The following is a 17,225-nucleotide window of genomic DNA, read 5'->3' on the forward strand; positions in this document are numbered from 1 at the left end:
CCCCATCCCCCCACCCCCATTCCCCACCACCATCACCACCTCTCACTTCCTCCGCTGCCGTCAAGCGCCACTCCATCCCACCAATGCACATTAGAGTCACCTCCATTCACAGACATAAAAAAACCCCCAAAAAACTGATTACTATTGTTTGCTTGATCATTTCTACTGGGTAACATTTTCTTATATTTCTATTTTACTTAAAGTCAGATGAACTCATTGGCTAAAGGTTCAGCGTGTACAAACCCTCCAATCGGTCTGTGACTCGGAAAAACAAGCTTATTTTTCTCAGTTAGAAACTGAGAAAAAAAACAAATCTAATCTGATCTATCAATCTAATCTAATAGCTCCTTGATGATTTAGACCTGCAGAATATCTAAATAAAACAAAGTTACATAGTCATTTCATGGCTTCCAATTAGCCGTATCCTCCGCGCTCATAAAATCTTAAGCTGTTGGTATCATCACCTTCTTCATTAAATAAATCCCCCTCTTTTTTTTTTTCTCCTTCCACCAACTGCGATCCAGTTTTTCGAGGTCTTCTAATCTTCACAGCTCCACTGTGAGTTCACATAAGAGTTCATTATTGATCTCCTGAAATTCTTCTCTGGAAGCCGTCTTTGGTGCCGACTGATTGGTTCGCCAGGAGCTTTTATTATTTATTTGAAGCTCAAAGGGACTCGGTAGCTTGTCTTGTTTATTCTATTGGCCTTTCATCTTTGCTGGCATTTTTCCATATGTGAAATGCAGATCTTAGTTGAGGTTATTTCAGCGTAAAGCTAAAACACAGAGGATGTCAGAATTTGAATTAAGTTGAATCTGCCGAGCCGGCATTTCTCTATGCGTTGGCCAACTCTGACACACACGCACACGCACACGCACACGCACACAAACATAGTTTTTGAACCGTGAAAGAAATCTGAACGTATAAGTAAATACTTGACATCAGTAAAATCTGGCTCACCATATATAGTCATACATACAATTTATATGTGCGTGTGTGTTTGTGCGACAATGTGTGTTTAGATTCGTTGGCTCCCACCTGCAGATGGAACTCCTCAGGGATGGAAGTCAAGGCAGTTCTGCTGAAGTATGTGTGAGTAACACACACACGCACACACACACACAGTCCTGCTATGACAATGAAGTGTATATTGTGGCTTGCAGTGAAAATACTTGAGTAAATGTTATGACAGGTTGTTTAAACTGGCCAAGAGTTATTCCTCAACATCCCTACACGCGGTGGTGTGTACGTCTAATGAGAACACTCTTTTTGCCCTCAAAACATCACACGGAATATATGGAATTAACTACCAAAGTAAAAATGCTTCTGCTCGATGACGTCCCACATACCTACGAGCAAATGGTGTCAAATCGCAGCCGTATCACGGCTCCCCATCATGAGACCTAAAGGTGGAATCTTACAGGGACTCCTTTTTTTTCTAAGAAAAAGGGTCAACTCTTCTCATAGACGTGACAGTTGATTCCAGGCGTCAAAAGCGGCGTGTCAAATAGAATAGACGACAAGATCCGGTGCCGATGTTTGGTAAAACAGAAGGGGTAGAGTTCAGCAAATATGAATATTTGCTTTGATGGATCATATTTTTAACCGCCAGTTTGTTCGTCTGCTGCAGGGTTATGCAGAAACTTCCAAGCTAATTTACGTCAAACTTGGGTGCAGCGTGTTCTTGTTCTTAATGACTGTTCCAGTGAATGGAACCTCATACAAACCGATTGAACTCTACTCCACTTAAAACTTTGATGTGTTTGTAATCTTGTAATCTTTAGTTTGATTTTTTTTTTTTTTAAACCAGCAAAATGTGATATTTACCTTTTAGGATACAGGTTTTTTTTTTAAGCTATAGCTTTTGTTTTAATGTAGTACCGTCAAATCCTAGTTAAACATAGAAGTCACACAATGGACCCATGTACAAGAACGCAAGGACGAAGTCAAGTTAATCAACTACCATATGGACAACAAAGAGCTCATCAGCAACTTTAGCTCAGGTGAACAAGGAGAGAATTGTTTGGTCGAGAGAGACATGCTGAACAGGCGAGGGGAAAGAGTGGGCGGGGCCACAGCAACAACGAAACAGACCATGAAGGCAACCAAAGAACACAAGACAATGACTTGGTTGACATGCGCAGTGATATTTTCCATCTGAATTTTGCATTTTCTTTTGCCATATATCCTGCATATTCATAATATTCGTCTCAAGTTGTTGTTTTACAGCTCTTTGTGACCTTGTATCACATGATTACTGCAGAAATGCGCTAGCTCAGACCGCTAACAAGTCTCGTTCGCTCAGGAGCAAAAACCTGAAGCAAGGAGCTGATTGGACAGAAGAGAAAGTTCTGGAGACATGAAATATTGATTAACAGATTAGATACAGGCGATCACGCTATAGTGAGCAGAACAGACAGACAGGAAGAAGCAGCAGCCCAGAAGGAGGGAATTGATTTTCAAAATAAAACCGATTGTAACTGAAGCAGGTGTCAGGTAAACAAAAAAGCCTTGGAACAAACATGAATACCGTGATTAAAAAGTCCAAAATCCTCTTATTTCGTAGCTCCAAAAGGTCAAGAACTGCTGGATGATAATTCTTCTTTTTTTTCCCCCTCACCATCACAGTCGTCCTCTGTTAATGTAAGAAAATTGGTGCGAGCAGCTTTATGAAAAGGATACCTCCTCCATTATTTAGTGATTATGAGCCCCTGACTTCAGGACACAATTATGTAATTGAATAATTCTTCAGTGAGGGAACTACATCAAGCTGTGCCCCAGTAGTTTCTCTGCTGGTTCAGAGAAAATGATTGGATCCACAAATCTACCTCCTGGAAGGAAGCCTGAAATTTACTGTACTTGTATGTGACGGGGAAGTTTATTACTGTTTTATTTACTATTTCATGTTCTGGCATTGCCTTAATAAACACTGAATCATGTCCCGTTATAGAGCTGGTACCAAGCTACCGATATTAGGAAATGCTTGTCATTTTGTCAAGCCCCCGGCAGGATGAAATACATTTTTTAATTTCAAAACTGTTTTTGGCATTTCCACATTATGACACAGTGGAGAATTATAGAGAGATTGGATAGAAAGAGACAGGGTAAATGTGGAATATACTGCCTGAACTGCTGAAGTACTTGCTGGAAGGGGGATTTTTATGAATCTTTATTAAAAATCATTAGTACGGAGCTTTGTTTCATATGTATTACAGAGGAATTCATTTTACTGCCGACCAGCATGGAGCCTTAGAGTAAGTGCTTTGATAAATACACCAGAGTAGCCACGCATTAGCTATGCACATGTGTTTGGTTCGCCGGTTCAGAACACTGTTGTGCTTGCACCAAAACAAAACCACAGAGCACAACAAATCCCCTGCTAGTCTGTGTTGGCTGACGATATCTGTGCCTGTGTGTGTTTGTGTGTGTGTGTTTGCACTCGGCGCCAGTCACGCTGTCACCAGTACCCTCCCTCCCGACGTCTCGGGACAGGAAGGAACATGTTCTCTCGGCCCCTCAGGGAGTGCACAGGGAGTGGGCGGCGGTAGCATGGAGGCTAACATTCATCAAGCTGTTGATTGGTGCTAGTCCTGATCCGACTCCTTCTAGCCTCATGGCTGATTTATCTAGTTTCAGAGACTTCTCGGTGAGAATAAAGCTGTAGTTGGAGTAATTATGAGGATTTTGTCCCTATCTTGGTGTTTAAAGAGAAGGGAGGGGCTCGGAGGAAATAATTACTCCTCCATCAAACCAGGAAGAAGTCATTTGGCTGTGTAAGCTCCCCCAGTGCATATTATCCCCTCACTCAAACAACATGCCCACATCTCCGCAAACCTGCTGAGTCATCAAGTCAGAATATCTTCCAACTCAGTTTTGGACTGAGGCATATTGCATTCACTTGAGAAAATTATTAAAATTATATTTTTGAATTGATGACTTAATTATCTCATCAACTGAGAAAAACAATGCAGCTTTTTAAAAAAAATTATCTCAATTTACAAAGAAATGATTTTTGAAAGAAAAATTGTCTTAAATAAAAAGTAAACTGAATTTTTTTTTTTTTTAGGAAAAATAACCCCAATTCAGAAAAGGAGCATCATTTTTAAAGAAAAACAGTCAAAACTGCCCTTTTTTCTGAATTAACGAGATAATTAAGTTGTTAATTTAAAAAAAGAGCTGTTTTTTTTATTTTGAAAATGATTATAACAGCCCCCTTTTTTAATTAACAAGAAAATTATGTTTTTAATTAAAAAAACATTAATTTCCTCCCCAAGTGAATGCAATTTGCTTTGTACTGTTCAGTGTATTTACTGTGGTTTTATTTTGAAATCCTCGTATGATTTTTTTCATTTCCTATCATCGTCTTCATCATTGAAGTCAAGAGTACTTCTCCGCCCTTGTGCTCTGGTAGTTCGGTTCTACTGTAGTCCCACGGTTCTGTCTGAGCCCGTTTAGCTCTCTGTTGTTGACCAAGTCTACCTCATCCTTCTGCTCTTGGCTCCGCCCACCTCACTTACGCTCTGAATAAACTGTTGGCCACCGCAGCAGATATAAACATGCAGCACAAGCTCGCACGTGCAACTAAGTCTTCTTCAGGGAACACATCAACACTGATAAATGACTCTAAAGCAACCAAAGGGTTTTTCTCGGAACAGAACTCAAAGTAACCGCATTTCTTTGAAACTTTTGCTTGGAAACCTTATCACATTGAGCTGTGCGGCTTATACAACCGGGACTTTGAGTCTTTAAAAAGATGTTACTACTGTATTTGCTCCACATTAGTACTTAGTACCGCCAGTAAATTGTCTTATCTCCTTTAGATTTTGTAAAGCTCTTATCTGACTAAACTCTGGACAAGTTTTAGTTTTTTTCAAAAACGTCCTGACCAGAGAGAAGTGAGAAGGTATCACAAGTCCTAATCACAAGAAGACCTTTATGCACAATTTTTATGTTTTTTCTTGGCCGTCCTCATTCCCTGAAAAGATTATGCAGGCCTTGTCGACCTCGCTGTCGCTCCCTGTCTGTCTGCACTGTCCAGGCCAACATTTCGGCAGCACCAGACCTTGTGTTCTCGCCTGTAAAACTGATGCAGCCAAGTAGGAAACGGCGTTAATTTGATGTGCCGTTGCGGGCTGTGACAAGGGTGTTACTTCATCTGTCAAACACTTTGAAACCATTTTAGCTCTTTAGACTACAAGAATAATCCTGAACTAAGGTTTCACATCGAAACTGTCTGCTTTTGATGGGCTCTCCTACATTTGTGAACTCTTAGTCACGCTGAAGCCGTGTGGCAACGGCGTACCCCCGCATTCCAAACGCGCCGTCCTGCCGGTCAGTTGTTGTCTCGGCATGCGACGGGGCGGTGACCGCTCACGATCAGAGTATGCGTCGATCTAGCTTGTCCAAGTCAAGTGCCATCTGGTAAACTTTCTTCCATGTAAGGTTTACAGGAAGCGCATCAGAGTTGACTCTGTTGTTAGTTGTTTTATCCCCTGTGGAGGTTTTGGTGAGCTCTTCATCTGAATGTTTGTGAAGCTGAATTGTATTTGACATGCATGCCCGGCACAGGGCCGCTTCCAAAGACAACCTAATAGTGGACATTAATGCCTAGTGAACTGAGGGGAAAGGTAATCCGGATTTTCCATCTGACAACACATGGTGGAGGAGTCTAGTGTGTGTGTGTGTGTGTGTGTACCCCTATCATGCACGCTTTTGTGTGTGTATGTGTGTAGTCTGGCTGTTTGCCCCGAGGAGCTTTTTGGCCAATAGCCCGACAAAACCAATGGTTCCTGTGCAATGTTGGAATAACTCCCACTAGAGAGCTGAGGGCCAGCTGGGGCCCCTTCTAATAAGGAAGTGGGACTTTATTCTTTTCACCCCCTACTGACATATAACACACACGCACTCTCTCTCTCTCTCTCTCTCACACACACACACACACACACACACACAGAGCGTACAGTATAGCTTTTGTGGCCTCGTCACCGTGCGGTGTCTCAGGAGCTAGATACATGTCAGCAGCTGTATTCATCACCACCCAGCTCCTCCAGCCATCGCTGGTATGTGAGAAACACTGCCAAGGCCTAAAGGCTTTTCTCTGGATTAAAGGGGCGTCAGACAGGGCCCCCTCTTCATGCTGCACAGGTAGAGAGATCTCAAAAGAACATGGGTGTCGCTACGTTAGCTTCCATTCTACATAATTGCTGCTGACATCAGAGACAACAGGATATCAAGCGAGACATTTTAAGATCTATCTTGTATTATCTTCAAGACAACGATTGCATTTATGTTTCTTTGTCGGTCTTGAAAAATGTAATGGATGCTCTCCAGACCGCTGTGATGTCATCATATCGTTTGGTTTGTTGGTTGAAGTCTCTTAACAGTTTACTATCACAGGAGACCAAGACAGAAGAACGTCATGTATGAGAATGTGGATCGGCCCATGGCTTTTTTTGTGTGTGTGTGTGCTGTTTTCCCTCATTTCTCTCTCTAATGGTACATCCCGAGTTCCCCCCACTATTTGTCCCGGTGGCTCCTCCGGCTCTACCTTTCATGACAACGCCATGTCGGCCACATCTTTAAACTTGATGGCGAGGAGTTCCACCAGAGAGACGTTGCACGTGGGATGATCGCACCAGTTCAGCTTCACCCTGACACACTCCCAACCGACCAGAGGAGGGGCTAGTGTAGCAACCAGGACACACCCTGGCAGACACACCCAACAGAGTCAGTACAGACCCCTGATAAGACCACGACCTGGGTTGGCCCTTACGCAAAACAACAAAACCACTTTTTTTCCCATCACAATTGTGATGAGCGCAACGTCACAAGAAATCGGCAGAAATTGTCTGCAGTGTTGAAAATTCCAGAACACGATTGCGATTTCTCCTCATGGATGGCAGGAACATTTGCCACATGAGAAAAAAAACAAAACAAAAAACGATTGATGAGAATCCCCTTCCACATTCCCCAACACCACTTGTTTACCTATCTCACATCAGCCGTCAGGCCGCGTTCTTGGATGTAACACATTAAGCCTGCAAATCAGTAAACCTTTCCCTAATCCACAGCGACGTGTTCAATGATCAACCCAATCTTTAACCTTGGTGTCTCAGCCAGAACAAATAGGGTGGTCTGGAAGTATGCGTGGCATCAGCTCAGCCAAGCGTCTGTAGAACGCATCGATTCTCTTCTCCTTGATTGAACGCGTAACGGGGCATTAGCTAGGCCATCCGTGCCCCTTCAACACGCACCCGTCCCCCTTCTTTTCTGACTTCAGTCTCTCTCCTTCTTTTAAGGTCATGTTTGCTTTACTAATTGTTTATTGTTTTAAAGACCCCCTCAACCACCCTCCCCCTCCCACCCTCCCTCCAAGAGTCTATTTTTGGTGATCCATCTGGTGAGAGGGGTTCGAGGGCTGACCTTTTGCTCCGGCTTGCCTTCGGTGGTTGCGGTTGAGCGCGATTGTGGGAAATATTTTTGGGCAGAAGTATTTGTTTTGGTCATGTGACTTCCTGTTCGCCACAGCTGGGCTTGAGCTTGAAAAAACATTCCGTCTTTTAAAGGAGCACTTCGTTGAAACTTTCTTATAACGAGGCACAGGAGGGAGCTTTGACTCAGGGGACCTAGGAGTTGCATTATGGGAAGTGTAGCATCCACTGAATGATCTGTACTTCGGACTACAATTGAGGATATGGCTGTTTCAGCTGTTTCATTGGTGGAGTTTAAATTTAACACAGGCCTCTGTGTCCTCAGGTTCCTGATGTGTGATGGTGGCCGCGGCCGGCTGTGACGGCGTTGCTGTTTGCCTCTCGTGTCCAATTAGAACCCAGGAGGACTGACTCCAGCTCTTGTAGCAGCGTACCGTCGGTGAGTGTACACAGACCGCAACGGGACCATTGATCCCAACAGATGAGGACAAGCGAGGTGTAAATCTCACACCTCGCCAGCAAAGCCGCCCGCCTCTTTCTCCCTTCTGGCTTCTTTCTCATTTGAAAGTGTAGATTTGCGGTGGAAAAGCTGTGAAAGCTCAGTTTTTGGGTTTGTTTTGGGTTTTTTTTTTTTTTTCCCATTCCTGCTGGAATGAAAGTTACCACCTGAAGCCATATTGATGGCACATCAGCTTTCATCTGTGTATTTTTCAGCAGTTTTGCTCAACAGGAAAGTGTTTTGAAGACAAACCCTCAATCGCAGTGTAACATATTTGCTGTATAAAAGTGTATGTGTGTGTGTGTGGTCTTGGCATCCTGAAGTGTGTGAAATTGAGAAGAAAATTGCCCACCTGAGTGTGTGTTGTCTTATAGGTGAAAGTGTTTTTCGTGCCACATGATCCCCTGAGTTTTCATTAGTGTATGAGGTTCATGTGCGGTGACCATGGCAACCTCACCCCCTTTTTTGCCTCTCACTCTCAGTCTCTCTCCCTCCCTCTCTCTCTCTCTCTCTCTCTCTCTCTCTCTCTCTCTCAGGCAGCAGCAGCCTCACAGGCCTCAGGACATACGAGACCCCTGCCTCCATCACACATCGAGCCACCCTGCCCCGCCAAAAAAAAAGGAAAAAAAAAGAATATCCCTCCATCTCTTTTTTATACGGTTACATACTCAAGATTTCCCGGAAGCGCTTTAGCTACACCTCCTCTGACACCTTATAAAAGGTACCAAGCACGCACGACAAAGGCAAACACACACACACACACACACACACACACACACACACACACACACACCTTTGTTCACCAGTTGACTGCATTGCCCGTCTAACAAGTCACTTGCATTGCATTCTCGATATGCAAGTATGAAGACAAGTCTACCGACGGAATGCAAACATGTTTATGCAGCCACTTCGCAAGGCGACGGAAGTGTGGCTAAAGCACTACTGGAGGATGTTATTATAGGACTATAATTATTACTATTCTGTATATCATTCATATTCATGTTATTATGATTATTAAATACATGTCGAAGCATGACTTTGCAAAAAAGAACCCCCCCCCCCAAAAAAAAACAATGTTGTACATTTTTAGATATTTTAAAGAAATACAAAAATGTATTTTTGTAATCAAGTTTGAAATGTTTGATTGGTTCATGTTGTGCTCAAGTGTGAAATTAGCGCAACATAGACTTAAGGATAGTTTTGTTTGCCTCTCCTGTTTTAATGCCAATACATAAAAGAGAGGGCTTGTGTCCATGTAGGCAATTTTTTTGTCTTTTTTTTTTAATTTTCTGTGGCAATTTTGTGCAGTTGATCTGTTTTCAAAAAGCCGCTCCTACCTTCACTACCGCGTGGTTACCCTGCCCCGTGGAAGCGTCTCTCACGTATCTGATCATAGGTACACATTGCCAATCCAAGAAGATCTTCTCAATGTCGGAAAGAGAGACAGGCTGAAATGGAGAAGGGAAAGTCGCGCTAACAAAACCTCACTTGCTTAACGATCACAGGAACATAACCTGAGTTTAAGGTCAGGCAACAACAACAACAACATAAAATGGCCGCTACACACCGACAGAACAATGAGCTCAGTGTCAGCTTTGGCACACGTTTTAAAGGATCACGTTTAAAAAAAAAAAAAAAAAGTAGATGGAGATGGCGGTCGTTTAAAAAAAACAACAACTTCAGTTTTGCAAAAACGTGATTTAGATCAGCAATCAATCTGATGCTAGTTTTTGCAATTAATCAATTTGACTTTAAAATGTTTCAAAATAAAATGTCAGACGTCACTTTCTCAGAGTTCAGCGTCACATCTCCAGGTTTTCTTAGTCCAACCAAACCAAAAGGACCCAAATTCTTTTACTTAAAGCTGTAACCAATTTAACGTTTGTTATTTCTGTAAGATGAACAGCTGAAAGGATTACTTTGAAGTCGACTGAATGAAAGAAAAAGTACGAATAGCGAAAGAACCAACGACCCTACCCAGGGATGATACTTTCACTGGCCAACCTAGAAGTTAGCGTTGCCATGAGTTCCTTCTCCCAAAAGCTACTGGGAATTCTTCATTATTGATATTCTGTTATTGCAGCTCTACAGCAAACAAACATTGATGAGTCTTGCATGTTCTCTCAGCAAAATAATCTCCACCTATGACTTTACACTAGTTTTTCTTTTTTGAAGCATAAATGTAACCTTTCAAACTACAGAGCTAACGTTCGCTAACTACCCTGCGGACTCGTGACTTTATCACCGCCACGAAATTAACTCTTCTTCTATTTTTGACGTTTAACCTCAGCGACAACCTCTGTAGTTCAGCCTCTGCGACAACCTCTGTAATTAGGCCTCCAAGGATCAAAACGATAAAATACATCAAGCTCGTGTCAACCTCTGACCTTATTTCAGGTATTTCACGACACGTTGACTTTCAGAGGCGGACCGTACGTTTTTAACAACACTGTACGGCTCGTTACCGCACCACTCTGTGTAATGAATGGTATTTCAAGAGTAGAAGTAAGATAAAGAATCAGAATCATCTTTACGGCTTTCGAAGACACATCCTATATTGACACAAGCCCCCGTGTCGCCCTGCTATACCAAAGCAGCCCTGTTGGTTTTCTCTTGTCTTTTGGACATTTGTGTGGATTTACTCGCGTGTATGTGTGTGTGTCTGTGTGTCTTGTGCTGTCTTTGACTGATGAAGCAACCGTATTACTCCTTGGTCTACTTGAGCAGTTAGTAGTGACAAACACATCTGATTCAGCTCATAATTTGAGGCATTGACAGGAGTAAGCCATCGCTGGAGAAGTGACCCCCCCGGGACTGCAATACATGTCAAACTGAGCCCTGCTATAATTAGGAAGTTGCTCCTTGGTTGTGTAGCAGGAGGACGGTATAGAGAAACAAAAGACCAAAGGCTTTTTTTTTTTTTTTTTTTTAAACACTGGAGAGCTATCTAGACTAGAGGAATTATTCAATTTTTGACTGCTTTGTAGTCCTCAACTTGATTTCCTATGAAGTATGACGTTATTTTTGCTGCATGTCTCTTTTTGGTGTCACTCCAAAAGAGCGCCTCTGCATCTGAAAGGATACTTACTTTAAGCAATTTGTCTCTTTTGTCTATTTTTAGGGAAGCCAACGTGATTGAACCCGGCTTTTTGTAAATTGTGCATTTACATAGTAATGATCGGAGTGGAAAACAATTCTTTTTGTAATCTTTCTGGGTCTGCAATGCTGGGTCCTTTGCTGTGTGACATATCCTCGAGTGATCATATTTCTGTGACATTTTGATGCCAAAATTCTTCATTCGTGTCGCATTTCTGACAAGTCGCATCGAAAAAAAACAATCCTCCCCTTCATATTCAGCCCAGGTATGTACAATCATATTGTTGAATCAGTGTTTGTAATGATAATATGCACATCATATTGACTGATTTTTTTTTTTTAGAGCATTTATTTTGCTTTTTTCAGGCATTTTTAAGCCATGTGTGGCACCAAATTTATTAGAAGTATTTATAAGGTGTGCGTGTGCGCGTGTGTTTTTATGGGTATTATGTTTTTAAAGTTCATAGAAGATGCCCGTTATATAATTCAGTGTAAGTATTACTGTAAGTATATTCCTTTGGTAATTTTCTAGCTTCTTTTTGTGTTTGTATCTGACTGATTGGAACGTACTGTATGTAATATATGAATACTGTTTTACCTACTAGAATTCACTGTGAAACCCAGACGGAAAAAAAAAAATCAAACAAACATTTGAACTAGTGGAACTTTTTGTATTTTGCCAGCAGTACGGTACAGAAGTTCCCAAATCTGATGATCCCTCCTTTCTTCCTGTATACAGTTTCGGTACCTGTGTGTGTGTCTTGTGCATGTTCACGGCATGTGTGTGTTCTTTTCTTTTTCCTTTATGCATACAGAACTGTTGGTATTTATGTATTTTTGCCGCTGTAAGGAGAAACTGTATTTCAGTGAATTACAGAGGTTTGTTTGAAAAACGAAGAAGAAAAAAAAAAAGGTGATCAAGATAATAAGTTTTTATGAAAATGTTCAATGAAGACGTTTCAGGTCATCTGCCATTAAAGATTGACATCATGAATGTTGGTATCTTCTTTTTGAATGTAGCATTGGAAAACAGAACCCCCCCCCCCCCCAAAAAAAAATTCAATAAAATGTAGCATTATCTCATGAATTTCGATAGAATGACTATGCTCTTACCTTTGATTCCAACAGAGGGCGCTGTCATTACTTTGCTAAGTCAAGGCTACAAAGGAGATGCTAATAACGTTAGCTGTTTCGCTAACAGCAGTTGTGTTTCCATCAATGTATTTTGACGCGCATTTATAAGTACGGCATTGAAAAGGATTGACGTTTTTAAGCTTGCGTGAGGTTTTTTTTTTCTTTTTTTTTGGGCCTTGTTTTAAAAACACATGAAATGGGATGAAAACTACTTCTTTTAATAAGTCCTGAGGAATATTAACTCGTGATTGATCTGTTTTCATCTTCAAAGATATCCACAAACTTGGGCCTCTTTTCCGAATGCCATGCGACAAAACAACAAGACTTGAATTATTTTTTCCCCACGTAAACACAAATACTACCATCGTTGCGATGAAAGTTTAAAAATATATATACTGTATTTTTTTGTCATAAGTGTTGGTTCAGTATGTCTGATATGCCAAGAAAATCATGCGGTCCAAAGAATACAACATCAAGAGATGTTTTCGGACCACATGTGCTAACTACGAGCAAATTTGCCATCATAGGGAAAAGACACAAAATTGTCTTCAAAGTTACAAACCATCCAAGACCACATGCTTTCAAACCAAGCACATTTTGTAGGTGAAGTCCCCCCAAAATGACTACATTTAGCTGTGTCTGCACTTAAAATGGCCTTTTAGCCCCTTAAGAAAGTGCAATTTCTCTTCCTTTCTCACACTTGTCATTGGATAACACCTCCCCCACAATCCCAGGTGGCTATCAAAACATGATGTGGGATCCTATAAAGTGGTTTGTGTATCAAGGGAGCTGGAGCCCTCTTACTGCCCTCTATAAGAATAGCCTAGCTAACCCAGGGGCTGGCTGCTCCTGAGACGCAGGCCACAGCCAATTTAGTTTCTCTGCTCAGTCACACTAGGTGGTACACACACCGGCTTCTCACACACTTGTCCCTACCTGGAGGTGTCCGCGTGTGGTGTCAGAGCAGAGGAAAGTGGAGGAGTAAAGTGTGCGCGCATGCATACCCCCCCCCCCCCAACACTGCGTCACAGTGTTTTTCCCTTTGACAAGTCAATAAAAAAATGTGTTTCTATCTGTCACGGGAGACGATGTGGAAATGTGCTAGCAACTGATTTATCGGGACTATAGTTAGGCTACACGACTCTCATCTGGATTGTTTGACTCACAATGGTTAAACATTCACCACTTTACTGTTCTTACTCCGCTGGTCGAGTAAACACTGTGGTCAACGTGCGCGAACCATTTGCAGCAAATGTCGTTTTACTAATGAAAACAAAAGCAACAAAAAAACAATTACAAAGCACGAATGAGAAACGTGACTCTTTTATTTTTTTTTTACATCAAAGCTTGTGTTACTTTCTCACAACAACAAGAAGGTGGAGTTTTCCCCGGAGCTAGCAGACCGTTAGCTTAGCATAAGTATGACATCTGAAAACAATTTGACAGCTTTTTTTTTTTTTTTTTGCACACTTGGCAGGAGAAAGCTTGAAAACAGTGAGGACATGCTTCTCGCTTCCTATTTGAAGGTAACAAAATCTGACTCCCAACACCTCAAAACAAAGACAAAAGCATGCTAAGTTGCAGTGTCTTATTTCCCGGTCAGGTACAGTTCCTGTAATCTGTGCTGCCACAATGCTAAGCTAACCGGTTGTTGGGAGTTGCTTCACACGTGGTATCAAAATTCTCATCTGATTCTAATCAAGAAAGTTAAAAGATGGTACGAGTTGAAAAAAAAGTTTAATTTTAAAAGAAATTTAAAGGTTTTTGTTTTTTTCCAAATTCTAGCATCTCCATCAAGTTTTAACTGTAATTTTTGTTTTTGTAGTTGATCTTCGATTTCGGTGATGGAGACATAATGATAGATTTGCTCTCCAGAAATAGTAAACTATGAGTACACTTTTGGGCACAGAGACGACAACTACGTTCAGCCTTATATCATTGGAATTGTGTTACATGCAGAGTGTTGGGTAATAAGAATGAAGAGCCGCTTTCATTTGCGGACTTTCTCCCACATTTTGTGTCACATCAACCTCTAGTGATACGAACAACCAGAAATTAGGCCAAACATTTTACGTTAAACAAAAAAATGAAAAAGTTTAATAACAAAAAAAAAAACTTTTCAAGGCAACTTGATACACTTTTTTTTTTTTTAAATAATTTCGAGGCCATTTTCAAACGTACGTTTTGAAAATAATCACCAACAGTTGTGCCAAGCAGAGATGAAAAACTACGCAGAGTAGGTAACAAGGTCATTTTACTTTTAATACTTTACCTTTCTTGTGGCAATTTATTATCTTTTGTTCATGAAATGAGAGACATGGACTTGGCAAACCTAATTTAGAAGTCTTAAATTGGAAAAAAAAATGTATATACTAATGAAAGATATTTAGTTGGCAAAACGGTTGGTGATTTTCCACCTGAACAACATTTTTACATTTTTTTTTTTTTTTTTTTTTACTTTTGATTGAAAAACATTTGACACCCCAGTGCACAAATTTCAACAATCTAGTTTGGGAAGTTGCCTTGAAATGTTTCGTTTTCCCAACGTTTCATTATTCACGCCGCCTCAGATCACCGTGTGCAAAAAAAAAACAAACCGCATTCAAATGTGTGGGTTTCTCTCTCTCTCTCTCTCTCTCTCTCTCTCTCTCTCTCTCGCTCTCTCTCTCCATGGTATCCCGATCCATTTTGTGAAAATATTTCGTATGTGTGTGAAAGGTTAAGAGGTCACGTGAACGCAGCCGACGATCACAATCACAAAGCCTCGATTGGCGTTTGTCGACGGTTGGGAAACGTTTGAGCCGGTGACTCATCGGTCGGAGGCCTGCGAGTTTCTCAGCAAGCGTCTGCACAGTCATTGTCCCAACAGTGATTGGTCAAAAGTGGGCTGTATCTTCTTGGAAGGATTGCTCAACCACAAGCCCCCGACACTCCCCTCAGCGCCCCCGGTGTCTTCTGTGACTCTCTCAGATAAACTGACGACTTCAGAGTGAGTCAGTGAATTTGATTTCACAGCGGGGAGATTGTGTGTGTGTGTGTGTGTGTGGGGGGGGGGGGGGGGGGGGTTCTTCCTGTGCTAGTCCTCAGATGTTCTGTTGTCCACCTCTTCCTATTTCCCACCTCCTTCCCTGATCCAGCTCCCTTGGGTGGGCCCCTGCACCCCTCCGTCTCACAGCAATCACAGCTAACTCTCCACTGCTTTCCTCTTTCTCGCTGCTGCAGGCCACATTTGAAACCCTAAAGGCTGGTGGCAGATTTATATCCTTAATAAGTTCAAATCTAATAAGTGTGTAGGTGTGGGTGTGTGTGCTGGCACAAATAGAGTGTGTGTCATATGATAACTTCCCTGCGAAATGATGTCATAGAGGGACACAGCTCCTTCGCTCAGACAATGGAGAGCTCCACAGCGCCGCCCGGTGGCTATAACTACACCTGAGGGCACCCACGCTGTGTACATGTCTGAAGATACTCCACGACACGCAAATGACACGTATGTGCTGTAAAAACAGCGTCATTAGCCGAGACGAACCGGGGTTACGTGCTCATTTTCACCGAGAATGTCACGTTATGAGGTTAATATCATGGCACGATTGTCATTTCTCCATTAATGATGCATTCAATGACGTCGCAGCCGCTTGATTTTATATATAAAATATACATATTTGTTATTGCACTCTTAAACAACAATGTGGTCAAATGTCTCATTCTAACTTCTACTTTTAGTATATTGAGTTCCTTTTGTATCTTTTTTTTTTTGCACAATCGCACAATAATTTTCAGTTAAAAAAAAAGTAAATCAATTGACTGCACACAAAACACCGAGTCCAGAGAACGTACTCCTTTCAAGATGATTCATTGAGAGTAAAAATGACTCGATCCTAATTTAAAGGGTTGTCATTTGTTTTTTCAAATTAAAAACCGTTTCCAAATTCAAAAGATGATTTGTTGAATTGATTCTCGCAGCTGAAACGCAGCGCTCGTTTCTACTGGCCGCGCTCAAGGAAAACTAGATGATCCAACAAAAACTTGTTGGCACTGTATTTTATTTGACCTGCAAAAAAAAACATTTTGAGTTCCTCGATTTTGCTGTTGACTCATTTTTTCATTGATTTTCTTTGTCTTTTTGGGCTTTTTTTTGTTTACTTTTTGTTCTTTGTCGCTTGAAAGACCCATAAAAACAAAAAACATAACTTGCGTTTGTAAGAACTTCATGCACAAGTGTTTTATACACATGTATGTGTGTATATATGTATATATATATACATATATATGTATATATGTATATATATGTATATATACATATATATGTATATATATGTATATATACATATATATGTATATATGTATATATATGTATATATACATATATATGTATATATGTATATATATGTATATATACATATATATGTATATATGTATATATATGTATATATATGTATATATACATATGTATATATACATATATATACATATATATGTATATATACATATATATACATATATATGTATATATACACATATATGTGTGTGTATATACACATATATATACATATATGTGTGTATATATACATATATGTGTGTGTATATATACGTATATATACATATATGTATATATACACATACATATACACATATATGTATATACACACACATATATATACATATATATGTATATATATGTATATACACACACATATATATACATATATGTATACATATATGTATATATATGTATATATACACACATATATACATATATGTATACATATATGTATATATATGTATATATACACACACATATGTATACATATATATGTATACATATATATGTATATATACACACACATATATACATATATATGTATACATATATATGTATATATACACACACATATATATACATATATGTATACATATATATGTATATATACACACACATATATACATATATGTATACATATATGTATATATATGTGTGTGTATATATACATATATATACATATATATGTATATATGTGTGTGTATATATACATATATATGTATACATATATATGTATATATACACA

The 17,225-nt window shown here is 40.2% G+C and overlaps 1 protein-coding gene across 5 annotated transcripts in view; it reads left to right on the forward strand.

Moving 5' to 3' along the window:
* LOC147238622 (RNA-binding protein with multiple splicing-like) overlaps positions 1-12,061 on the forward strand; it is a 36,987-nt gene extending 24,926 nt beyond the window's left edge. For 2 of the 5 annotated variants that reach the window (XM_086197373.1, XM_086197371.1), the window contains 3 exons: positions 1,023-1,092; positions 7,756-7,869; positions 8,466-12,061. In XM_086197373.1, the coding sequence (XP_086053499.1) occupies positions 1,023-1,092; positions 7,756-7,792 (107 nt within the window). In that variant the 3' untranslated portion in view covers positions 7,793-7,869; positions 8,466-12,061. The remainder of the gene's footprint in view (positions 1-1,022; positions 1,093-7,755; positions 7,870-8,465) is intronic. The other 3 variants (XM_086197375.1, XM_086197372.1, XM_086197374.1) reach the window with 2 other exon arrangements.
* The last annotated feature ends 5,164 nt before the right edge of the window (positions 12,062-17,225 follow it).

Source organism: Aulostomus chinensis, chromosome 24 (assembly GCF_037954235.1).
Source record: "Aulostomus chinensis isolate RoL2024-O1b breed Wild chromosome 24, RoL_Achi_v1.0, whole genome shotgun sequence".
In the NCBI taxonomy this organism is placed as follows: Eukaryota; Metazoa; Chordata; class Actinopteri; order Syngnathiformes; family Aulostomidae; genus Aulostomus; species Aulostomus chinensis.